Here is a 24,964-nt window from a genome sequence, read left to right on the forward strand (position 1 = left end):
GAAGTCACCCTCTAACTTTACCCACGGTGGTGGAGCAAGTATGCGGCGATAGCCCATTTTCGCCAATGTGATAAAAAAAGAAAACACTACAATGTAAAAGTACTCCATTTAAAACGTCACTTAAGTAAAAGTATGTTACCAGCAAAATACACTTAAATTATCAAAAGTCATCACAATGCAAAAAATCTAAAGAAATACAAAACCAGAAAAAAACATTTAAAATGTATGCATGAAAAATGACTATGATTATCAAAATAGTTGCCTATTAATTTCTGTTGACTGATCGTTTTAGCTGTACTTGTCTAAAATGTTGGGTAGTTTAATTTAAAGTAGGACAAGTTTTATTAGCTCTTTGTACTGTATGTTTTGTGTGCAATAATCTTAATTTCTAAAGTAACTACAGCTGTCAGATAAATACAATGCCATAAAAAATAGATTTTTAAGACATTTTTAACTGTAGATTTAATGAACAGGACAAAAGTAACAATAAAATACAAAACCCTTTTAAGTAAAATGAACAAGTATATAAACCATGGCGTAATATGCCAATATTTATCACTTTGGAATTAACATGAAACATCACAGAGACATGTTGATGTTGTGGACAAGATCCACAACATCTTAGAAACACAAATTGTTTTCTTTTCATGCTGTTGTATTTGCCATCTAACCATTTAAATGTTACAATCCATAGAACACTGCTGTATTTAAGAGTTTTTGTGGATCTTATTAGTGACCAAATTTGCAAGATTTTTCCCATGTAAGTAAGCTATAAACAGAGCTAGTTCCAAAACGTCTTATCTTTTAAGTAAAATCAATTCAGTAAAACAGTTTAAAATGGAACATAGAAATCCCCATTTGGTAAAGATGAAAACAGAACCACTCATATGGCCAAAGAACAAAAATGCAAGAGCGATACAGTACATGCAGGGTGCATTATAGCAGGTGATTCCAGGCTACACAGGTCCTGTTTTCTACTTGTCCACCTGCTTCCCATTGTCTTCTTCAACCAGAGGGTAGGGTCGCAGGTCCAGGGACAGAATGCAGCTGAACATGCATTCATCAAACTATGAAGAAGAGAAGACCATAGTGACTGACTGTATTACTTTAACATAGAAATTAAAGAGGTCTTCTCCAACTCAAAGTTTCTTACATCTGAGTAGACTCCCAGCAAAGCGTCGGCCTTGGAAAAAAACTCCTCCTTTAGGGAGATAACAATGATCTGCATGTTCTCCCTGGACTCCTCTCTGATGAAACTGGTCACCTAGATACAAACAGAACACCCACACAAGGTAGTGCACAACTATAATCAATGAAAACAATATAATGGTGCACCGTTGAACACAAACACACACCTTATAATAAATAAAAACCTTAAAGGTGCTCTAAGTGATGTTGGGTGACAGCACTTTGTGTTAACGTTTAAAGTATTGTAAAACAAAACTAGGCTAGCTCGTCCCTCCCTCATCCTGTCCCCTCTCCCTCCTTTTTGTGCTTCTTTTTTACAGTGTGTTAAGGAGACAGGCAGCTTGCGGATAGTGAGGAGATGTTTGTTGTATGTGACAAAAAATGTTGTCATTGCTTAGAGCACCTTTAGTAATGACATTACTCTAGTTGTTTTTTATAATCTTAGTGCTGTTTCAATTGCAAACTATGTTGCTGGAAATCCCAAAACTACACAATTTAAACCATGCCCAAGTAGACAATAGCATACATGGATGTGATTACAACAGATTAGAGATGCTAAAAATTATGTTTTAATATATTATAAGGCAGAAAAAAAGTGAAAAATGTCAATTTCAATTTCCCTTAACTCACAACGACTCATTAAAATGTCCTGTTTTGTCCGATCAACAGTCCAAAACCTAAAAATACCAAAGCAGCAAATCCCCACATTGGTGAGCATGGAATCATTTACCGTATTGGTCAAAATATAAGACAACTCTTAATTTCAATACTCATTTTTGGAAAAATACTTGGAAGACCATATCTTGTTTTTATATAGAAAATAATTTTATTTGAAAATAATTCTTATAAAAACACATTGAATAAAACAAGGTAGGCTGTTGTTTTTAACATCTTTTAAATCTGTTTTAATACATCATATATCTTTTTGGATGAAAGTGTCACATTTAAATTAATCGTTAATATTTCCAAGGCCTTCAGCTGAATGACAGCTCTAGGTAATGGGCATCCCATTATTACGTTTTTCAGTCACGTAATCACACACACTCCTGTCAGTCTCTTGGAAGCTGCCGCTTTGAGGACCATGGTAAGATTTTCTCTGGCTGTTTGCATGTTTAGACCGTGTTTCATCTCCATGACAACACCTTGTTGTACTTCCTTTCTAACTTCTGACTTTTAGGCTTTTTTGAAGTTGGATATATCATTTGTTGTGTCTAAATATGAATGTGGATAACATTAGTGATGGGTTAGTGAGATGCTACAGTTACACGTTTTATTTCTCTGATTCACTGCTTTGTTCTAACGTCACTGGGCTCGCTCTCTCTCTTCAGTCTCTCTCTATCTGGCTTGACCACATAACATTACCGCGCTTACGGGTGGTCATTGAGGCTTCATGTAAAACTCCATTTTGACCAGCTGTTTGTCACATTAAACCTCTTATAGTTGGACCAATACGGTAATTATATTAATAATTGTATTAACTGTAACTGGACACTGCTGGAGTCTTACCTTGCCAATGTTAGTGTTGTCCAGGGCCGCATCCACCTCATCCAAGATGAAGAAGGGAGCGGGGCGGAAGCTGAGAGAAATGACACCAGTGTGCCAAACAGCACAGACACAGTGAACCAACAACATGGGTCAATGGTAAGTATTTGATAATGTGGCATAAAATCAGAAAGAAAAAAACGATCAAAAGAGTTGAAACTATTTTGATAGTAGTAGTTTGAACTAGTTTGATTATAAGAGAAAATAAGCAGCGACGATGAATTCAGGGAGATGTCAAGTGTCTCTTAGAAGAGAGTTCTTCGCATAAAGTTAATGATGTGAGGATCAACAGCTCTCCAATATTATTTAGCCTTTACTTTATTAGTCCATTGATCAATTTAATAACTCATAGTCATTACAAGTTAAGTACACCAAGCCAACTGTTTTCTTTTCCCCATGAAGAGATTGTAGTTTCTGAAAGATATTTCATGGTGTGTCATTAGCTGTGCTAATTCCCTTTTTATTTGTTATTTTCATGGCTGTGGGGGATAATTATCCAGCTATCCAGCTAAATTATTTTAAAGCAAACAAAGATTTTGGGAAATATGATGGTTGTATGTCAACCGATTATTAAATACTAATTATTAACGTTTAGTCTTGTTATCTGGTCCTTTTATGTGCAATATGTATCTTGAGTTATTTGTGGATCTAAGTTGGTTACCTCTGCTATACACTAAACACAAATTTCCTATTTCCCCTATTATGATGAAATGTACTGAAATATAATGTAATATAGTCTGTTTTAGGTTTGATTGTGAGCCCGGTGTTACCTGTGTACGGCAAACAACAGGGCGAGGGCAGCGATGGCTTTTTCTCCACCAGACAGATTGTCCATGGACATGAAGCGTTTCCCCGGTGCCACGCAGTTGTAGTTTATGCCACCAAGGTACGGCTCGTCAGGGTTATCTGCACTCAGAATGGCCTAAAGCACATAAAGCAGGATCTTGTCATTTAAAACATGTTGTTCTTGTTTGTAACACCTTCTGCAAGGCTCAGTGCAAACCAGAATTATGTACAGTTAACACTGTTTAGAATTAGGTGACGTTTAGTAAATACAATCCAGATAAACACAGTAAAAACAGAAACTTGAGGGTGTGTTACTGTGGTTAAGGTTTTGTTGCTTCACCTGGGCGCTGCTGTTCCTGCATATTCTTTTATAGATCTGATCGATTACGACAGACACATGTTCAAAGCACTGGTTGAAGAGTTGTAAGCGACGGGCTTTGACTTGCTCAAACTTCTGACTGCATTTTCTTGCTGCTCTGGTGCTGGCTTCAAATGCTGAGTGAGGGACAGGAAACAACGTTGAAAAAGCCGTCCATAGACTTTAAGATCATGTTACAACTCCGTATATATTGTAAATAGGATGTTAGAAATATAAACTGTGTGGTCTTGATTAGTAAAACATTTTTTGTTGTTGCAGATTACAGTATATTTTCACCAAATAATCATTTTGAAATTAATAACGTCATAGATACCATCTGTTACTCCCTGTAACCTCTCCTTCACCTCCCTTATTTTTTCCAAAGCTTTCAGGTTGGGTGTAGTGGTGCGAGACAGCACTCCCTCAATGGACACCACAGACTCCTTCAGCCGTTCAATGTAGGCCTTCACCTCCTCGTCTGCCTGCAGATTCTATACACACACAAACTCAATGCATGTTGTAAGGCTTTGTGAAACATTTCTGGTCATATGAATAAACAGAAAAGCGCTAAGAAAAAAATTGAACTTATTATTAATAATAATAACAATAATATCCATCTTTATCGGCTTATCCGGGTCAGGTCGCAGGGGCAGCAGCTTCAGAAGGGAACCCCAAAATGTCTCTTTCCCAAGCCACACTAACCAGCGTAGAGGTATAATCTCTCCACCTAGTCCTGGGCTTTCCCAGAGGCCTCCTCGCAGCATAATAATAATAATAATAATAATAATAATAATAATAATAACTTTATAATATGATAACTTTAAGAACAGGGTTTACAAAGTGTTTTGACAGACAAAAAAAAGCAAAAGCAACAGTAGGGCCAAACAAAAGCAAGACAAAAAATTGGTACATAAAAACATGAAGACAACAGATGCTAAACATAAAAGATAGAAGACAAATAAAAACTATAAAAAAATATGACAAATAAAAAATTTAAATAAAAAGGGTAAAGCAATTAAAAAATAAATTTAAAAAAAGAAGCTGTGATTAGGCTTGCTGTCTCACTCTGAGTTCTGCGTCAAGGCCAGAGTAGTCGATGACTAGTTGTGCCTCTCTCTCATAGATGCTCATGGTGGCTGAAGTACTTTCAGATTCTGTGTCCAGCTGCAAAGAAGAGAATAATCAGGTAAGACTGACACCACAAGTACTTTAAGTAGTTTCATGACTTTCATCACTTGCGTTTAGTTTATTCTCAGTTGGGTTTCTCAGTCTCTAATGTGAGGGTTTCTACAGCTCATATTTTTGCATTCTCCCTTTTTTTTTTTAAATATGACCATTTGAGCTTAATTTGATAGCCATTACTTTTCCAAAATTAAAAATTGCAGCTCTGGAATTGAAATGGTAATTTAGAAGAGAAAAAGAATGGTCAATTCTCTCTGTCTTACCTGCACCTCACTGATTTCATCGAGGCTCCCTGACTGCAGAGTGATGGGCAGACCCTGGATCTTGCAGGCCAACAGTAAGTTGTGTCTGGCTAAGCGTTTTTGCTCCAAGGCCGTCTCTGCAGACATAACCTCCCGCTGAAGCTTCACCAGTTCTCTGAGACAAAGAGAGATGGGAAAAAATACTCATCCAAAATGTTGTCTTGTTGTAGGATTTCATCATTTTGGTCATAAGAAATCTAGTCATTTAAAAAAAAAAATGCCAGAAACAAAATATCTACCATACAATAACACCCCTATACGAGAAAAAAACTAGAAATGATTCACATTGCAGATGCAAGTCTACAAAATGTTTGCAATAATAGCATGTTTAAGTTATAGTTAAATGTTTTTATTTATGTTGGTCAGGTTACCCTATTGTTTACATTTACATCACAGTTTATATCTTTTAAACATTTATTAACAATAAATAAGCAATTAGACACATTTTCTAGCAAACCCTCTTTTACAACAGCAGCTGTAGCATTGACGAGCGCCCAAAAGCATGGTGACGTTATATGGTTGAGAGAGACACAGTGACTGAAGAGAGGGAGCGCTCAGTAGCATTAGAACAAAGACGTGACTCGGGGAAATAAAACTTGTTTTTGCCGATTCATCACTAGAAATATAACTAGCAAGCATCTCAATATCACTAACGTTACCCACATTCATATTTAGATAGATCTCTCTACAGCTACGAAAAGCGTGGAAGCTGGAAGTAGAACAAGGGGTTGTCATGGAAATGTTACTCTGTCTAAAAATGCAAACAGCAATCTTACCATGGTCCTCAAAGTGGCTGCTTCCAAGAAACTGACAGGAGTGTGTGATTATGTGACAGGCCTTGGAAATATTTACTGTTATTTTAAATGTGACACGTTCATCTAAAAAAAAATATTGAAAATATTATTTCATTTAAATTTTGTTTTAAAAAGAGCCTAAAAATTTCTTTATGAAAACAATATTTGGGTTTTAGAAAGTGGAAAGGGGGGGGGGATTGTCTTATATTCGGACCAATGTGGTAGTAGCAGTGGTGGCAGTAATCACAGCACAGCAACAAAGTATGTGGTATTGGTGGTAGCGTTACCTGTTGATCTCTTGGAGGCTCTGGGTTTTCTTGTCCAGCTCAGCTTTGGCAGCAGCCACCTGGCTCTTCTTGGACAGCATCTGGTTCTTTAGCTCCAGCAGCTTGCTCTGACCCTCTTCCACCGCCACCAGCATCTCCTCCTCATCCTAAAACATCAGGTCAAAAAAGAATGTAAAATCTAATTTGGTAGAAAACAAATTTCCAGGATTAAATGGGTAATAATTATTTGCCATGTTCGTTAGTAACTAAACCTGTCATTCTGGACCTCTTTTACCCTTATTACAGGAGGCAGTTTGACGATAACACAGAATGAATGCCCGGGATGACTACCTTCTTCTGTTCAGCTATGGCTCTGTCCTCCTTGTCAATGATTTCCTCCATTTTGTGGAGCTTCTTTTTCTGCTGCGCCATTTGGTCTTGTTTGTACTCCAGCTGTGCATTTAAGCGAGTACACTGAGTCTCAAACTCCAGCCTGAAAGGAAAGACAAATCAAGGTGTTCATGTTGTAAAACACTTTAGAACAAGTCATGCAAACAAATACCATCATTTTAGTACCAACACAAGTCATGTAATTGACATGACATACAAATTTATTCAGAACCTACAGTTACATAAAGGTTTGCCAATTTTCTAAACAAGCAAAAATAAATTTTTCATGTTTAATTAAATTACATTATATTATTATAGCTAAAGGTATAATTGAATTACATTAACAAAAACTATATAATATTATATAATTATAAAGATCCTTTAAGAAGAAAACAATAAACTTACAAGATATTTACAAGATAAAAAGCGGGTCTCAAATCAGTTGGTCATTAGAATAAAACTGTCTTTGTATCAAAAAAAGCCAATCCAAAAATATTTCTTGTGTTTTTCCTGATCTAAAGTCATAAATACAGTATGTCACAATCCTCTAATTTAGTGTATCAGCGCCGTTTTAGCTGGTTAAGTTTAGCATATTTGTTGCTGAAGATACTGCTGTGTGGTTGCCGTACCGCTTCTTGTCAAGCTCTGTCTGCTGTTTTAGGTGCTCCTGCTCATACTCTCTAATGTTGTCCACACCAATCTCAGCACAGAAGTCAGAAAACACCAAGTCCTCCATCTGAATACACAGAGCATATTCAGTGTTTAGCCAAGTTGATTGCAAAAAACACTTTAACATGGAAAACAGAAGAAACCACAGGAACACTAGAGGTATTCCTCCACCAGGACCGACAGCCATTCAATAGCTGTTGTGTGTACTAACTAAACCAACATAGTATAATTACAGGATGAAAAAATAGTACATGAGACAATATCGACATTGAGCTGATAGCTTTACTTGTTTTGGGTGAAATACTTCATTTAGGACTTTAAATTTGGCCAGTGGTTCTGATTCAAAAATAAACAAAATCGCCACCGGTATAACAAGTGGCACACAATAGGTTGAAGACAGTGCTCAGACAGCGTTACCTGGTTGATCTGGTCTCTGATTTTCCTCATCTCTGCATCCTTTATTTCCACACTCTGCTGCTGCATCTGGATCTGAGAGTCCAAGTTTGCAAATTCACTCTCCATACGACAAATATCCTGAAAAAAATCAGGAGATGACAGAGTAAGTACTGTGATACTTTGTCTCTGCTTCCTGAATCCTATATCCTTGTAAATCTCTTACGCTTTGGGATTTCAAGTGAAAGTAATTCACCAGGGGCTCTGATTTACATGTACACATACTATAGAGCCATGTCAAAGAACACAACCTATATTATGATATTAAATTTGACAAAGTCAAAACAAAGACTTTCTGTGGCCCTACTGCTTGGTATTTAGGAATGGCTTTCTTCCGAAGGTTTTCCAGGTCAGTTTTGGAGTATTTGAGGCGGGTTTGAAGACCCTGAGCCTCAGCAATGATCTGTTTCAGGTCTGAGTCCCTCCGCCTCAGCTTCATCAAATCCTGTCACATGAAAAAAAAGTTAATTATGCACTAATAAATATAAGTTTCAGCCCATTTGTGTGTCTCGTTCTTGACAAAATATTCAGCAATTAATACACAGAATGCGTATGACAGGACATAATTTATGGCAAAAGGACAAACAACAAAACAATTGCAGCTTTTTTTAATCATGTGTAGACAGGGCAGGAAAATAACTTAATTAATTTAAGACTTCAAAAACTCTGGTCAAGACTTGGCTTGGTCAAGGCCCTGAAGTTAACATTATATGAAACATTTTATGTGTTGACTCACGCGGATCTCTGCTGTCAGCTGGTCCTTGCGTTCCTTCAGCTGCAACATGTCCTTCTCATCCCAGCAACGGGCTTTGGTCCGAAGGTAACTGGAGCCTCCAGAGACTATCCCTGACTTTGAAAACAGTGTCCCGTCCAGAGATACCGCCTAGAGAAAACACATATGATTGCATGTCTGCTGGCATTAAAGGGGAACATGTCAGTGAGTAAGTAAGTTCAAGAGTGTGGGCAGTGGTAACCACCTTACACCAAACAATTGAGCCCCAACTCTAGCAAGACTCTAATAATTTCATTCCGATATTGGAAAATAGTCTGCAACAGTGGAATCGTTTGGTGTAAGGTCAGCATGAGATGAAAGAAAACTGCAATGCAGCAGTATGACAGAACCAAACTAAATACAATGTGTTATTGTTGTACTTATTGAATTGAACTGAACCTAAGTCCCCTGTCTGTGGCCGAGGGCAAGGCCTACCTTATGGCGCTCCTGTCTGTCAAAGGCCACACTTCTTGCTTCTTTGATGGTCTCACACACCAACGCATTGCCACAAACGAACTGCACCACTTTCCTCAGCTGGCCGGCACCTGAGGCAGTGTTAAACTGTACAATATCGACCACCATCTTGGCACCGGGCACCTCCCTCAGTCGCTCATTCAGAGGACTTGCCTGGTCATACAGTAATGATGGTTACCACTGACACTACATATGCGTGTGTGCTACTGTGATTGTCAAAAAATACAATACTGCCTACTGACATATACTGACAATTCCTCTTCTTTACTATTTAGCATTTTTTAACCACCCAAATAAAGTACTTACTTCCAAGTAGTCAATGGGCAGGAAGGTCTCAGGTTCGGCTCGCTCTTGCTTGATGAAATTGATACAGTCACGGGCCACTTTCTCTGAGGCTACTACAATGGCGTTCATGTAGCGGCCAAACACCTTGATGACAGCCAGCTGGTACTTTTTATGGATGGGGCTGCACAAGTCAGAAAGACGGCCAAACTGGGACAAGAAAGAAAAATGGGTCAGAATTAGGGATGACGAGACATTCAGCTCACGAGACGTGACACAAGATTGGGTTTACAAGAACGAGACAAGAAGAGATTTTGACACTATTTTAAAGAAAACTTAAATGATGAAATATCATTGGAAAATTTGTTTTATTCAATCGAAAGTCAAAAAATGAAAAATGACCACTGTGAAAGGTTCTACCACAAACTCAAATGGCTTCTCTCATGTATAACAAACCTTTTCAGACCTAATAACTGTGGTGCCTGTCTCTTCTCCCAAATGCGTCCCTACAACCTATTAAATCAAATAATTATAAATTTCTTGCACAGCACTATAACGCTTGTATTTGTATCTTATTATTATTGCATATCTGTTTTATTTTCATAACCGTTTTTAATTATTCTTTAATGTTTTATTTAAACCACATTAAACTGCCTTGTTGATAAATTGTGCTATAGAAATAAAGTACCCTTGGCTTGCCCTACAATCTCAGCCTGTCAGTCAGTCACCAGAGAATATGAACGCTTTTGTATTGTACCTGTCACTCAGTTATCAGGGCATTAAAGAACACCTGTCTGTCTTGGAAGTGTAACATTAATTGTACGGTGACTGCACGTGATCTTGCCATTATATTGCAGCAATCGGTGTCTGCGTGAAAATTTGAAAAGTGTAACCACACTTGTGTCCGCTTTACCGACATTTCCGTGTCTTACTGTGACTTTAACAAACTGCAGACGGATTGTAACTTTTGCTCCGTCCAAACTGCAGCTCTGTGTGTGTGTCGGAGCTGAGCCCCACTCTCTGTGAAAGATGCAGAGAGGACAGAGAAGTATGTGTTCACTATTTATACACCGATTGATTTATACATTGGTCCTTGGTAGTACCGACGTAATTCCACTTTTGCACTGATATGGCAAAACAACTTTTGACCTCGACGAGAAATATAGTAACGTTTTAATCTCACGAGATCTCATCACTCCTCTAGTCAGAATAGTTTCATATTTACAAATAATTATCTGGTTCCTAAGGTTTCACCTTCTAAAATAAATAACACATTTCTCTCTAAAGATGCAGCCAGCCATTATGAGAAGCATTAAAAATAGCCCTCGGTAGGTATTAAGAAAGACAAGAGACATAAATTAAGTTAAAAATGACAAATAACCAAATATTAAATGTCTTTTCAGCGCAGTAGGTTGATGGTTGCCAAGTGAAATTAGTTAGTTAACTTTATTCGGTGTGGTGTTTTTTGTTTTGCTAAGACAAAAAAATTAAAAATAAACATGTCTTCAGTCTCTGGCCCCCTGCTCTTACGCCACTCTATATCTTACCACAGTGTCAGGGTAAAGTCTGCGGAGCCTCTCGAGCAGCTCTTTACGCTGCAATTGCCGTCTGCTTTCCTGACTGTCCAGACGGGCGTTCCCCAGCTCCTCTAGCACCTGGCCTAGCTCCTGGTTCACCTCCTCACTTCGCTGGCGGCCTCGCTGCAGCTCTGCACTCAGGTTTTGCTCTCGCTGAAGGTGCTCTTTAAGGGACAACCTGAAACATGTATTGCCTCTCAGTTTCCTTCTGTGATGCTGCATCCTGATTTTAAATTATTTCAGTATATGACTGATAAATAACCATGGAGTGTTTTCAACACCTCCCTGATTGCCAGGGACAGACAAGCTTTTTATTGTACAGACATGTGGTGTAAAGTGTGCACATGACATACTTGCAGGAGGTGGTGTACTCCTCTAGCTTCTCTGCTCTGTTTGTCAAATCTTCCAACTGAGTCTGGTTGTTCCTGATGGCAACCTACAACAGATGATGTTACAAAAGTGGTACAATTAATGTGCTTATAATTTTACATTTTATTTTATTCACTCTCACTGCCACAGCAGGCAACTGATTTTAGTGAAAAGCCTTTAAAGAGCATTGTACACTACCAACTCAGCACCAAACAGCAGACATAAAAAGTTAGTGACTAACTGATAAATATAATGGCGCATTTAGCAGCTTAAGAGCCACACAGAAGTTGGTAGACCAAAACATAGCTAAAAGAGTGAATATTGGACTTATATACAGTATATAGGTGGACAGAGACATAACTCAAAATGTTTGATAATGTTGTTTTTTATCTGCTGGATGTGTAAAAACTCAACTGCTTGCTAACAAGGTTGCCATATCAACTTAACAGGTGATGATATGTAAATGTCACAACAAAGTTGCCAAATGTTTTTCAGTTATTTCATTTTTAAAGTTATAATTGATCAGATTAAGCAGTGCAAAACATATTGGATACATGTGTTTTTCAGCAACCGTTCATCTATAAACATTAACTTCAAAGATATGTAGTAGCAGCACAAATGCGCCAATAACAGTACCTCCACTTCCTTTTTACAGCGCTGGTCAAAAGCCATCTTCTCGTAGTCAGCTTTCACCTGCCAGTACAGTTTCTCTGCCTGCTGGTTGAGGACAGCCCCTTGCTTTCGTGCCAGCTCCTTCAGCTCTTTGTAATGCTCTAACTGTGGCAGAAATGCAAAAACTCGCTGAGGGTGTACTATATGACAATGTCAGGTTTTTTGTCCCTTGTGAAAAAAAAATTTCTTATTAAAATACAGGATAAACAATGAATTATAATGTCTGATTCATGAGCGATCCACAAATACAGTCCAATTTTTGCTATGGTAAATACTAGCGCTGTAACGATACACCAAGCCCACAATTTGGCTCTTATCACAGTTTTTGCATCGTTTCCAAAATCGTTTCAGTGGTTCATCAACTTTGGTGCCAACTCTAAAGGTGCTGATTGACAAGTAGTTAATGCTAATGCTCGTCTATAACCTGCCTTCTCACTCCGCGACACAGGTTTGTGGATCTTAGTGTCAAGATTTTGGTTTCATATTGCATATCGTTACAGCCCTAGTAAATACATATTAAGTTGCAAGATAAGCATGGGTGATTCAATTAGATCTATGAAGTGGAAATTCAAGTTTATATTTAATATACGTACAGTATATAGTTACATGAATCAGAAAAACTAAACAAAATACCTAATATGTATTAGGACTGAATAATCTGAACTAATGTGTGGCCTAAAAATGTGACCTATCAGTGCTCCTCTACCACAGAGTTGAATGTTCTCCTTATGTGTCTGTCACCACCAAAAACAGCCGCCAAAAATGTTTAGTTGGGTAAAATGTATGTATTGTGGACAGTGTATGTGAGTAACGTATTGTAAACCTTCACATACAGTCCACTGGGTACATTAGTATGTTTAGAATATGTGCTGCACAATACAAAAACAATATAACCCTGGCCTCCAAACTCCCAGGGGCTATATTTTACATAACGTTAACTGACTTCTATTTTGATTAAACAGGAAAGGAGTTGCCATTGTTTGACACACACTCACCTGATCCTTATCCAGCTCGACGTCTCTCCCCAGGGAGGCCCCCTTTTCCTGTATCTGCTTCTCATAGTTCTTCCAGGTCCTCTCCAGTTCAGAGATCTCCTGCCGCCCCGCTGTTAGCTCCCACTCTTTACTAGCTATCAGCTTCTGACTCTTCTTCAGGGCATCACGAACCTCCTCAGCCTTCTTCATGTGATGGGAGGTGTTTACCTTAGCTTTGATGTACTGGGATCGACACTGGGACAGGATATGCTCCTGGGCACTGAGTGAGAGGAGACCTAAGTTATTCCTAGCTAATGGCACAGACTGCCAACTTATTTATATTATGTGCCATTTACATTAGAGCCAAACAGATTTTATGATGGCAAGCTTATCTTTTAAATATTCCTACATGGAGAAATAAAACAGGTTATAAGGGACCAACTAAATATATTCATTAACTATACTTCTGGTACTTTCTGATACCGGTTTATTATTATTTTTTTTTACCAGTTATAATTTTCAAATCCACACACACACACACAAACACACACACCGGATCTCCTTCTCTATGTGCTGCTGCTCTCTGCTTAAACGTCCATGTTCTTTCTTGTAGGTTTTGACCGTTTGCTCCGCGTTCACCAGTTTATTGTTCTTAGCAGCTGCAGCCTGCTGTTTCTCCCTTAGGGTGTCGCTGATAGCGTTGGTGCCCTTCTCATTATGGAAGAGCTCAGCCAGGCTTAGCTGCAGGCGGTTCTGGTGAAGTTCGTCCAACAGAGCCTGGTACTTCTGCGCCTGGAAAAGTGGGAGGTGGTGGGACCAGTTAATTGATGGACAGGAAAGCTGAAGAAAAACTAAGGCACCTAAACTACAGTCCAGTTAATGCTGGACAGTCAATTCTTGTGAGCACACACACACTGTAATTGCCCCATACACTAGTGCTGGGCAATATGGAGAAAATCAAATATCCTCATATTTTTAACCAAATCCCTTGCAACATTACACTGCAACAATTTGTAGGGTTAAAAATGAATGCTTTCACAAAATATTTACACAATGAGATTTGTGATTAATAATCATCAGTAATGTGGAAAAGCAAATAACAGAACTGCAAGAACATTCTGGAAAGTTCAGAAAATTACATTACATCACTTCAGCCTGTAAAACCAGGAAAAGACAACACTTATGTCATATTACGATATCCAAAATCTAAGACGCTATCTATTCTCATATCGCGATAACGATTTACTGTATATTGATATATTTCCCAGTCCCACCAACAGAGACAGCACGGGCCACACCCCAGAATGAAGGCCAGCATTAAAACCCATTAGAGGAAGAAAATTCAAATAAACCAAAAGAGCAAAGTATCAAAAAAAAATTCAGGTGGACTTCCAGAGTATTACAAAACTGGATGATCTAGGACGTTGTGGCCTTAGCTAATCTCTGGCATAATATGAGGTTCATAAAGGGGTAAATATGCATTATGTGCTGCTTATGACCATTATAGTGGTATTTTACAGTACTAGCCTGAGAAATACAGCCATCAATTCACGACAGGGGGATTTCAATATCTATTATAATGTGCTATGTTACAGTCACATCACAATTTGAACACCTATGCCTAGGGTGCAGTCCAAAATTCTCCAGCATTTTATTACAATGCAGGCAGCACTGTACAAAGGAAAATTGTGGTTTGGCTCATTGAGCTCAAAATCCAATCTGAGAGCAGTTAAACTCTAAGGGTGCATCAACCAAAATGCTTATTTGATGGTCCAACAGCCTTCTCGGGCGGCGGGCTGCTCCAGCAATTTTTGTACCCTTACAAAACCGATAATCTGACAATCACATCCACTTCATGGAGGCTAGCATGTGTAACAGTAAGTCTAACTAGTATATGACAGACCAAACTGAAAAACAAGACGTTTTTATGTTTGTGGATTTCCTTTTTGTTGTTTGTTGTTGCTTTTATGTTTTTCGAGGAAGACAGTTAAAGCCCTTCATTCCGAAAGCAGCAACAGAGGGATAAGTGATAGTACTGTAGTAGCATCGTGCTCTCCAGATTCCTTAGCAACAAAAAAACAGCCACCTGCTCTCAGCCAGACATTTGACTATGAGTGGTTAGGAATGTAGCTGGCAGGAAAAAAAACTGCAAGTGTGTGTGTGTGTGACCACAGGGAACAAATCACAGATGATGGATGTACAGAAAGATAACACTTGTAATTTTGTGTGAATTTACCTCTATTTTTTCCTGGGACACCTGTTTCCTCTCAACAGTAGCAGATTTCTTCTTGTTGAAGTGAAACTGTGTGTCCTCTTTGGCCTTGAGAAGGGCTTGCTTCTTCTGATCATACTCTGCCGCATACTCTTTTGACTGACTGATGCACTCAAACATCTTGGTTCTCTCCTTTGGGTCTTTCAGAGCTATGGACTCCACTGCGCCCTGGTGAGGGACATAATGAATAACAAATTGTTTGTAAGGCATTATTACTACCAAACATTATATTGTCATGTTGAATTTGTGTCGTGCTGTCTTGAATCTTGCTAACGCTCTACAATGAAATTGTATGTTTTAGTGCCCCTATCTGGTGTGTTTTTTTGCATTACATATTGAGTCACAGCACTTTAAATGTTTTTCAGCTTGAGCCCCCCCCTCGGCAGAAATGCATGAATATAATGGATATAGACACAGCTGATCTTACTATCTATATGTTTATGACAGTGTTTACCTGGAACACCAGACAGTTTCGAGCTTTGGTCACAATGCCGACCTTCTCCAGCTCCTCCATGTATTTAGCAAAAGAGACATGTACACCATTGATGCAATACTCAGAGGATTCACCTAAAAAATACAATGAATGGCAGTTAAGCCACCAGCTGATATCTCAAAACATTGAGAATGTGTTACTGTACTTGTTTCAACTTAATACTACTAAGGGGACAATGCTTTATTTTGCAACTCTTTAAGATTATTTTAATGCCAAGTTTTATAAAACAATTTTAAGGAAATGTGGAGCCTTTTAACCTAAATAGGATTTTTATATTCTTATTCTTTCCAGGACTCTGGGACTTGAAAACATCTCTTTATGAACCTAAAAATACCAAACAGACCACTGCAAAGAGGAGCAAGCACCTGTATCATTTAGGTTAGTTATTATGACTAGTTAATCTACATAAGTTACTTATAGGAGACTTTTCTTGATTTTGCATTTCCCTTAGCTTGTCCTGTTTTAAAACACCAAGGCTCCCTTAACATTTAACTACAAAACCTGATTAACATGTAGAGGCTCGTAAACTAAGATTATTAAACGTACCTATGATGCTCCTACAGAAGACGGTCTCCTGGTCGTCGTCGTCACAGTATCGCATCGCCACGCGGGCGGTGTGTCGCACCGGCCGCCCGATGTGGGCTCCATGTATCAGGTCCTTAAGGTGCTTTACCCGAAGAGAGGCAGCCCGCTCCCCCATTGCAAAGCTCAGGGCGTCCATCACATTGGACTTGCCTGGTGTGATTTTACATCTTGAGCATATCTCTGAATAACTAGCTAAATATTTTATTTGTTGCATTAAACATTTAACTGTTATAGCTTAGCTAGCTAGTTTGCTGTGCTAACCTAGCAAACAGTTCAATTTAAGAAGCATAATGTTGACATTCCCTAAAATATATAGCTATTTTTTACACAAAGATTCATGCTCTAGTTTTTAATGAACGCTGACGTTATATTAAGAAATGTATACATTTATAATTTTCTTTAAAAAAAAGAGGGCTATGAAAAACTTTGACCGAGAACGGGCACAGTTCAAGTAACTAGTGTTAAAGTTAGCTAAATGATATAAATTCCAATGCTAAAGCTAGCTAGCTAGTAGCATTGGCAGCTAACCTTAGCTCAAGAGAGCTAGCTAGCACTGATTGTAAAAAGTTCCACTTACCAGAGCCGTTTGTGCCAATAATACAATTAAATCGCATGAACGGACCGATGACTCTCTTCCCTCGCCATGACTTGAAGTTTTCGATATCAATTTGTTTTAGGTAGCCCATTTTAATCTCACTTTGCTGCTGTGAATCGAGCCGCTAATTTGTAGGGGGTTATCGCTACCTATTCAAAGCCGTTGGGTAGCGAGAGGCGGGAACCACAACGTACACAAGAAGCACTCAACATATTTCACTTGAATTCTTTTGCATTTCGTCATGCAGTTAGTATGGAAGCCCATTTCCGCCAATTTGATAAAAAAAAAATTATCTAAGTCATTATGAGTTAGTATCTCAAAATAAGAATTTGTATCTTAAAATAATGAGAAAGTTAATATCTCAATAAAAATAGTAGGATATCTCAAACTAATAAGACCCCTTCTTAAAATAAGATCTCAAAAACAATTATAAAATTCCTCAAAAAAATGACTTAGCATCTCAGAATAATGAGATTTATTTTTTAAAATAATTAATTAGTTTCTCAAAATACTGATAAACTTTCTCAAAAATGAGTTAGTATCTCAAACCATGAGAAACGTTCTCAAAATAATGACTTAAAGTGACTATACTGTATGTAACTTTCAGTTTGTGTTGATTTCAGTGGCCCCTTTGGACAAAAGTAAGTAAAAAATCCCTTCACACGCAGTGTGACCTTATGTGTATAACAATTTAACACAAAAAGATGAAAGGAGTGATGGAATCACAAAAAAAATGTTCATGACTTTATTGGTCAATTGGTCAATCACATGTCATACATCAGCAAAGAAATATTAGAAATGTATTCTGTGTCTATTGATTTTCAAGTTCATCCTCATTCCACAGGTTGTAGCGATCAATAAGGATGATCACGGACGTACTCCATGATGTGTTTCAGAGCCAGCCAGGTCTCGGTGGCCGTGGGGATGATCTGATTGGCTGGCAGGATGAAACCATAGCGACCAGTGTCTCTTAGCTCAAAGGCAAAGGAGTACTTGATGCCCAAGTTGTAAGACCAGTCAATGCTGCCGCCGCTGGCTGGATCTGAGAGGAAGAGGTGAGCTGATGACATGATGGTGGCAGCTCTGCTAACCAGGGCTTTTTGAGTCCTTTTGACATGGTAACATTTTAATAATCCAATGACAATATATCGACTAGTATTCAATGTTTTACATGAACACATCAAATGAAATTAAATAATTTTTCTATTGATTGCTGGAACTTGTTAAAGAATTATGATAAAAAATTTATTGGTGTGGGACATTTTAAAACTGGAAAATGAACATGTCAGTGCTCTCTAGCGGACAAGGTAGTGTATGTAATGGTGACATTGTTTTGTAAGTTACCATAAACATGTCTTTGGTACATTTGTCCTTTTAAATTCTTGTTACTTATTGGCCCAAGTATACGTTAAGAATAAGCCACTATTCTCTAATATATCAAGTACTAGTAGCTAGTATCAGTACTATTATCTATATGAAATATTTTAGAGGAATTGCAATTAATAATTTGTTTATAAAGTTTATTTATTTATTGTACCCACTACATTTACTAACTAAAGGTAAGTAAGCCGTATCACTTCATTATTATTTATCATAATTACTGTACTGTTACTACACATTTCAGCAGTTTGTCATCTGCTTAACTTGGAGGTAATTTTAAATTTGGACATAAAGGGGAAAATGTTACTCACAGATGATGTTGCAGATGCTTCCAACCTTGTATTTGGTACCATACAGGGAAGTGAGTTTCTGCACTGCTGCTTTGCCAACAGAGTCCTGTATAGGGAACAAATAAAGAAGGGGACATGCAGAAAAAAAGGCCTTAGAGCAGTGCTTTTTAGAGTTCACTCTTAAAATACCCGTAAAAAAATAGAAAGGGTGGTGAACATTTATCTATATAGCCCGACCCCACAAATTGTCTTCTCAAAGTCTCAGAGGGCTTTATTACCGTTTCTCAGAGTTAATATGCACAAAAACTTGCTGAGTAAAGGGAGCTCATTTTGTACAGTAGTGATGAGTTTATAAATGGTCAATTTATCAATCCTGGAGCAAATAATTTGAATTTGTACCAATAAAACTTTAATTAGATAAGAAATTAGAACCCCAAATTGTACAGCTAAAGTAGTCTGCAGTCAAAAGGCAGGATATTGCTTTTCTTTTTTATAAATCATTAAAGTAAACTTTAAAATCAGGTTATAATACCCGAGTCTCTTGTCTTCCTGAGAGCACAGACATTTATAAGGAGACAATTTAGCTGCCTCTCTGTTTTACAACTCTCCTGTGGGAGAACTACTGTTTCATTTAACTTGCAATGTGCCTCCTCACAATTTACACACTGTATGTTTCTCCTTCCTTACCAGCTCAGGCTGATCGGGGACACTGTTGCAGGAGTAGCCATAGGGGTACATGAGCAGCTGGGAGTAGGCGTGGACGGAGATGAAGGACTTGAAGTTTCCGTGACTCTTGATCAGGTTAACCACGTTCTTTACTTCAATCTCAGAGTGAGCTGAGGGGCCGTGGTAGGACTCAGAACAGGGGTTATTACTGGCACCGGGGCCTGGAGGGAGACAACCAAATTTTAAGGTCCAACATTTACTGTAATAAATCCCAAAATGATGTAATTATGTACAGTTAAAAGTAATGACCCCAATACCTCATCAGTTGAGGAAACATACTAAGTTGAAATACTATCTTTTTTTCAACAATGCCAATGCCAATATTTTCTCCTTTTGAAATTTACGTTCCGTGACCAACTTTCTGTTTGTGTTTAACCCTGTGTTGTTATCTACTACCCAGTTTGACAGCCAGGGTTGCCAGATAAACCCGTAAAAAACGAAACCCAGCACACTACAGCTGTAACGTTACTACAGTCATGAAAGCAACAAACAAACAAACAAACTAACAGGATCTAATTCTAAGCCGAGGAAGTGTGTCTGTCAGTTGGGTACAGAGCTCTGCGTGATCACAGGCTTTTGTGACTGTCTACATAGCCAGCAGCTAACGTTAGCTTCTTAACTCGCTGTGCTGTGAAGTAATGTCCTATGTGAGACAAGTGTCTAGCAACATTGTTGTTGATGCTGCAGCCTCGGCCTGGCAATCTCCGTGAACTTCAAATCTGGGAGGAAGGGGCGGGGGAGATGACTCTGTCCAGTATTTTGAATTTGTACTGCAATAACTATTTTAAACACTAGCTGTCAGTATTACATTTTCCATCTTTAAACATGTTGTGAGTTACAGAGGACATCATGACACCATGACATACATGATCCCATGCAGACACTCATCTGTCAGTTTATGAGGTAAAACCAATGCATTTTAATGACAAAATTATTTTAGGTTATGTGGGAGTCTGTAGTTTATGGTGCTGTTGAACTGCATTGCGCTTACAGTATATTGAGCAGTGTTTCTAATATTTCTATCTACTCTTTTCTGGTCATGGGGAGGTCAAAAAATTGAAAAACACTCCCCAGAATAAAGCATCATTGTGGAGCTGTTGTATTAGACTGCATAAACTAGATGTACTTAATAAACTGTGTATTTTGACTTTATATTCACACGCTGTGTCCCCCACAGTACAAAATCTAGTACAATAACAAAGTTATACAACGCAAATTACATGAGAAGCATTAACTGTCTTTTTGTATACATACCACCAAAGCCCGCATCCCAGTTCCTGTTGGGATCAACTCCAACGCACACGGAGCCTGAGTTCTTGGAGCGGGTCTTACGCCACATACGGTCCTGTGCATCACACAGTTTCAAGTCAGTCAAGCACGTAACTGCAAGTATGGGCAGTTGTCATGTTTTTAAACCATAAGTGGTTTATATCAACCATGTTTTCCCTCTCAAATATAAAAACAAGAAAACATGCAAAGATGTAGCCGGTTTTACAGGTCCAAAATATGTCCATTGAATGATAGTAACATACATTGGAGTGGGTGTAGGTGTAGCCGTCAGGGTTGGCCAGGAGCAGCATGTAAATGTCCATGGTGTTCAGAAGGGAGGTCAGGGAGTCGTCGATACCATAATCAGTGGCAATCTAAGCAACACAACGCTTTTATTTTGTAGAAATCACATTCTCAAAAAAAAAGAAAAAAAGACAGTTTTATCCAGAGTTAACAATGCAGAAAACAGGTAAAAGGTTATTTACAATAAAAGAAGAAATCCATTTAACACATTTTGTTGAGTTTAGAAACAAGAAAATCCAATGTTTCATTCAACAGTGTGCATCTTTTGTGGGGAAATGTAGATATGGATTTTGTATTAATGTTATTATTATTACGTTCAGTACATAATTATTTTCATTATCTATTCCGCTGATTAGTTTTTGGAAACATCATTTTTGACTGTAAAATGGAAGATAAAAAAAAGAAGCTGTGGCATCTTCGGATTTCTTGTTATGTCCGACTAACCATTAAAAACCCAAAGATGGTCTATTTACAATGAATATGACCAAGAAAAGCACATTTAAGAGTTTAAAAGTTTGCACATTTTGCTTGGAAATTGACCAAAATGATTAATCAATTGTTAAAAAAAACTATTATAGTAATGTTAAGTCTTTTAAATGCACCTCTAAGATCTTTTTCTTCTGGCCACCTCTTTTTACAGCCTCTGCATGACATTTAACACATTTGAATTAAATCACTCAATCTATCGCTCAAACTCGTTGATGTGTTGTACCTTGTTGGCTGTCCACAGTCCGGTAGCCTGAGACACCCATTCTCTGGAGTGGATCCCTGTATCGATCCAGATGGCAGGACGCTTGTCTCCCCCAGTGCTGAACTATAACACAATGTAAAACAGAATCAAAACTCATGCTGTTGTAAAAATGTATGAAACGATAGAGAGTATAGGCGTGGTGTGTGTGAGGTATGTCCTACCTTGAGAACATACATGGGCCTGTTCTCGTACGATCTCCCGATGTCCTGCTTGGTGACGAGTTTAGGGTACTGAGCCACTAGAGTGTCCATCCAGCTGTAGATCTGTATGGGAGACAAGTTATGTCATTGCCATACAAATGAGGAATAAATGATAATAAAGAGAAATACTTTAGGTGTGCTGTGGTTGACTAATTAGTTCCTGAAACGCTTGTATTTTCAATAGACTGTGGCATTAGACCACTATTACCCAAAAGAAAAAAATGACACTTCTGATGACATTAATTATTAAAACGTAAATCTTTCTGTTGCGTTTTTATAATTTGTCATCCTCACGTTTAGTTTACCCCTGTACTTGACAAATTTCAACGATGTATTCATTTATTTTTTATCCATGTGCCACACTGGTTACCCTGATGATATGACAATAATCTCAGCATTGAACAATAACATATTCAAATTCTATTCAAATACTGTTGTTACAGTTGGCTGTTAACTGACTAGTCAACTAACTGACATATTAAATACATGTGTGTGTGTCTGTGTGAAAAAAGACCATCGACAATCGTTTCTTTACATTTGTGGCTCTGATAGTCATATACACATTTCATATTCAAATTTTACTTTACTGAAGTACAGTAAATGTACACTATAGGTACATATATACAATATATAAGTACATTTTTAAGGTACTTGTACTTGACTGTTTACATTTAATTTTGGAGGCAACATTTTCCACATTTATTCTAAAGTTTAGTTAAAGATTTTGATAATACATACAAAATATAAATCAACTAATAATGTTTGATGTATTATTATGAATTAAGCTACTCAGCAGTATATAAAGTCATTAAAATGTGCTCCACCCCCACCAGCTGGAACATGTACAAATGCATCAGTAATTAATAGGAGTAAAAGTAATATCTGGTTTTCTTAAACTTTTCAGTCCATTTTGAGGCTAATACTATTGTACTTTTACTTAAGTAAGAGAGTATTTCTACACTGTGGTTTTGCCACTCGCACCGTTGTGACAAAAAGAAAGCTGAGCCAAAAGGCAAAGCTCTTGATCTACCAGTCAGTTTTTGTTCCTACCCTCACCTACAGTATGGTCATAAAGGCTGGATCAGGACCAAAAGAACTAGATCTAGGCTACAAGCGGACAAAATGGGTTTCCTCGGGGGGGGGGGGCGTCTCCCTTAAGATAGGGTAACACAGTCATCTGTGAAGAGCTCAGAGTAGAACCGCTGCTCCTTCATGTTGAAAGGAAGCAGTTGAGGTGCCTCCTGGGCGCCTCCCTAGGGAGGTGTTCCAGGTACGTCCAGCTGGGAGGAGGCCTCGGGGAAGACCCAGGACTAGGTGGAGGGATTATATCTCCAACCTGGCCTGGGAACGCCTCGGGATCCCCCAGTCGGAGCTGGTAAATGTGGCTCGGGAAAGGGAAGTTTGGGGTCCCCTACTGGAGTTGCTCCCCCCGCAACACGATACCTGATAAGCGGACGAAGATGGATGGATGGATGGATGGTTTTGCCACTTTTATTCAAGTAAATAATCCGAGTCCCCCACTGTCTACTTGTCATCAATGAATATTTTGAAAAACAATGTTTGATATGAAGCGGAGATGAGTTACGTGTGTGTGGTGGGTCTTAAAGATGTTTTTCTCTTATCTGGAGTGTCATGAGTTACTTGTGTGTTTGTAAAAAATAAATAAAAAAAAAACCCTTACTGTCTCCAGACGATGATAAGCTCCAAAGTTGAAGCTCCTGGTGCGGTACTCGTTCATCTCGTTCTCCTCCATCTCAGCTTTCTCCTCATCGAGAAGCTCCTGAATGTGACACGCAAGAGACCTCAAATTCAGGGTTGTCATAGTCATGTCATGTTTTTGTTCTGAAAATAATAATAATATAAAAAAAAACAGAGATACTTGGACACTTTTTAGATTATATTTAGAGGATTTTATACCTGAAGATTGTTTATAATGACAGAATACTGGATGTTGTGGGCCATGAGGTACTCCGTCACAGAGCTCACGCTGGAGAGGGGCACTCGGATGTCTACAGGGAGCTCAGTGGAGACCGGGTGGAGCCAGAAGTCCAGCTGGGATCAGACCGGTAATGATAAGAAATCACAGATTACTCTTTAATACTTTCTCAGTGTCATATCTCATGTCCTCCCATAGATTCAGTAAGCGTGAACACATCACTCCAGTTTTAGGTGGCCTTTATTAGAACTGATCTAAAGGTTTATTGTTCACTTATAAAGCCATTGAGCCACACTGCATTATTGACCTCTTAACCATTTCTGCATCTGTGAACTGGCTCATCCTAATGCATGATAGCATTATCTATCATGGAACTCCAAATCTCCAAAATCCACGTTGAAATATTGCAGTAGTTTGGAGACTTAAAATATCAAAGTATCAAATCACTAGAAAATTTCCCAGAATGGATATAAACAATTTTTGGGAGTTTAAGTTAACTAAAACATTAGAATGTATTGCTATAAAATCCATCAACATTTATTTATTGTACTTGCTTGCTTCTAAATCTGCAATAATTTACATCTTGGAGGAGCAGCAAATATTTAATAATTTGAATAAGGGCGCCCAGATAGCTCAGTTAGTAGACCAGGCACCCATATATAAAGGTTTCCTCCTGGACGCAGCGGGCCCAGGTCCGACTCTGACCCCCGGACGTTTGCTACATGCCATTGCCCCCTCTCTCTCTCCTTTCATTTCTTCAGCTTGTCCTGTAAATAAAAGATCTAAAAATGACCCAAAAATAACCTTTAAAAAATAATACTAATAATAATTTGAATAAAATGAGACGAAAGGTTAATCTCTGGATTTTTTGGGGTTGCAGCACAAAACAGAACAGCCTCAGAGTTTCTAACTTTCTGACTCCGTTAACCTTCAATCCACGTAAAATCTCAAGTGGATTATTTTAATTTTAATTTGCAATTTGTATTTAAAGGAGGGTCAGCACAAACGGTCAAGCACAAACAGCTGCCAAACCTTGAGCTACGTAGTTTGTACTGTTTACCCAATGCACAGAGAGAGAGAGAGAGAGAGAGAGAGAGAGAGAGAGAGAGAGAGT

The 24,964-nt window shown here is 38.3% G+C and overlaps 2 protein-coding genes and 1 long non-coding RNA gene across 3 annotated transcripts in view; 1 reads left to right on the forward strand and 2 right to left on the reverse strand.

Moving 5' to 3' along the window:
- Positions 1–444: 444 nt before the first annotated feature.
- smc1b (structural maintenance of chromosomes 1B) lies at positions 445–17,222 on the reverse strand. The gene is made up of 25 exons (XM_032522710.1): positions 16,978–17,222; positions 16,362–16,550; positions 15,777–15,889; positions 15,287–15,490; positions 13,604–13,842; positions 13,072–13,330; positions 12,041–12,181; positions 11,389–11,471; positions 11,006–11,213; positions 9,483–9,668; positions 9,138–9,329; positions 8,667–8,813; positions 8,238–8,375; positions 7,895–8,011; positions 7,438–7,544; positions 6,770–6,911; positions 6,440–6,585; positions 5,320–5,473; positions 4,940–5,038; positions 4,209–4,365; positions 3,857–4,011; positions 3,501–3,652; positions 2,695–2,764; positions 1,154–1,264; positions 445–1,067 (listed from the first exon to the last, which is right to left on the reverse strand). Exons 1-25 carry the CDS (start codon positions 17,084–17,086, stop codon positions 975–977), a joined length of 3,711 nt encoding a protein of 1,236 aa, XP_032378601.1. The 5' UTR covers positions 17,087–17,222; the 3' UTR covers positions 445–974.
- Positions 1,260–24,964, forward strand: part of LOC116693632 (uncharacterized) — a 23,881-nt gene continuing 176 nt past the window's right edge. Inside the window, exons 1-2 of the long non-coding RNA XR_004332965.1 lie at positions 1,260–1,471; positions 11,590–11,593. This is a non-coding gene — a long non-coding RNA (uncharacterized LOC116693632). The remainder of the gene's footprint in view (positions 1,472–11,589; positions 11,594–24,964) is intronic.
- cpa4 (carboxypeptidase A4) overlaps positions 17,727–24,964 on the reverse strand; it is an 8,641-nt gene continuing 1,403 nt past the window's right edge. The window contains exons 3-11 of the mRNA XM_032522718.1: positions 23,832–23,966; positions 23,596–23,694; positions 21,876–21,977; positions 21,676–21,777; positions 20,924–21,034; positions 20,646–20,736; positions 19,353–19,552; positions 18,687–18,771; positions 17,727–18,037 (exon numbers count right to left, since the gene is read on the reverse strand). Coding sequence (XP_032378609.1) covers positions 17,850–18,037; positions 18,687–18,771; positions 19,353–19,552; positions 20,646–20,736; positions 20,924–21,034; positions 21,676–21,777; positions 21,876–21,977; positions 23,596–23,694; positions 23,832–23,966 — 1,113 coding nt within the window. The 3' untranslated portion in view covers positions 17,727–17,849. The remainder of the gene's footprint in view (positions 18,038–18,686; positions 18,772–19,352; positions 19,553–20,645; positions 20,737–20,923; positions 21,035–21,675; positions 21,778–21,875; positions 21,978–23,595; positions 23,695–23,831; positions 23,967–24,964) is intronic.

This window comes from Etheostoma spectabile, chromosome 8 (genome assembly GCF_008692095.1).
Source record: "Etheostoma spectabile isolate EspeVRDwgs_2016 chromosome 8, UIUC_Espe_1.0, whole genome shotgun sequence".
In the NCBI taxonomy this organism is placed as follows: Eukaryota; Metazoa; Chordata; class Actinopteri; order Perciformes; family Percidae; genus Etheostoma; species Etheostoma spectabile.

Coding starts and splice junctions, on each gene's coding strand:
- smc1b (XM_032522710.1), bottom strand. CDS start 17,086: ATGGGCTACCTAAAACAAATTGATATCGAAAACTTCAAGTCATGGCGA. Junction 11,214..11,388: donor GAGTACACCACCTCCTGCAA/GTATGTCATGTG, acceptor TACATGTTTCAG/GTTGTCCCTTAAAGAGCACC. Junction 5,474..6,439: donor AGCCTCCAAGAGATCAACAG/GTAACGCTACCA, acceptor TCTTTGTCTCAG/AGAACTGGTGAAGCTTCAGC.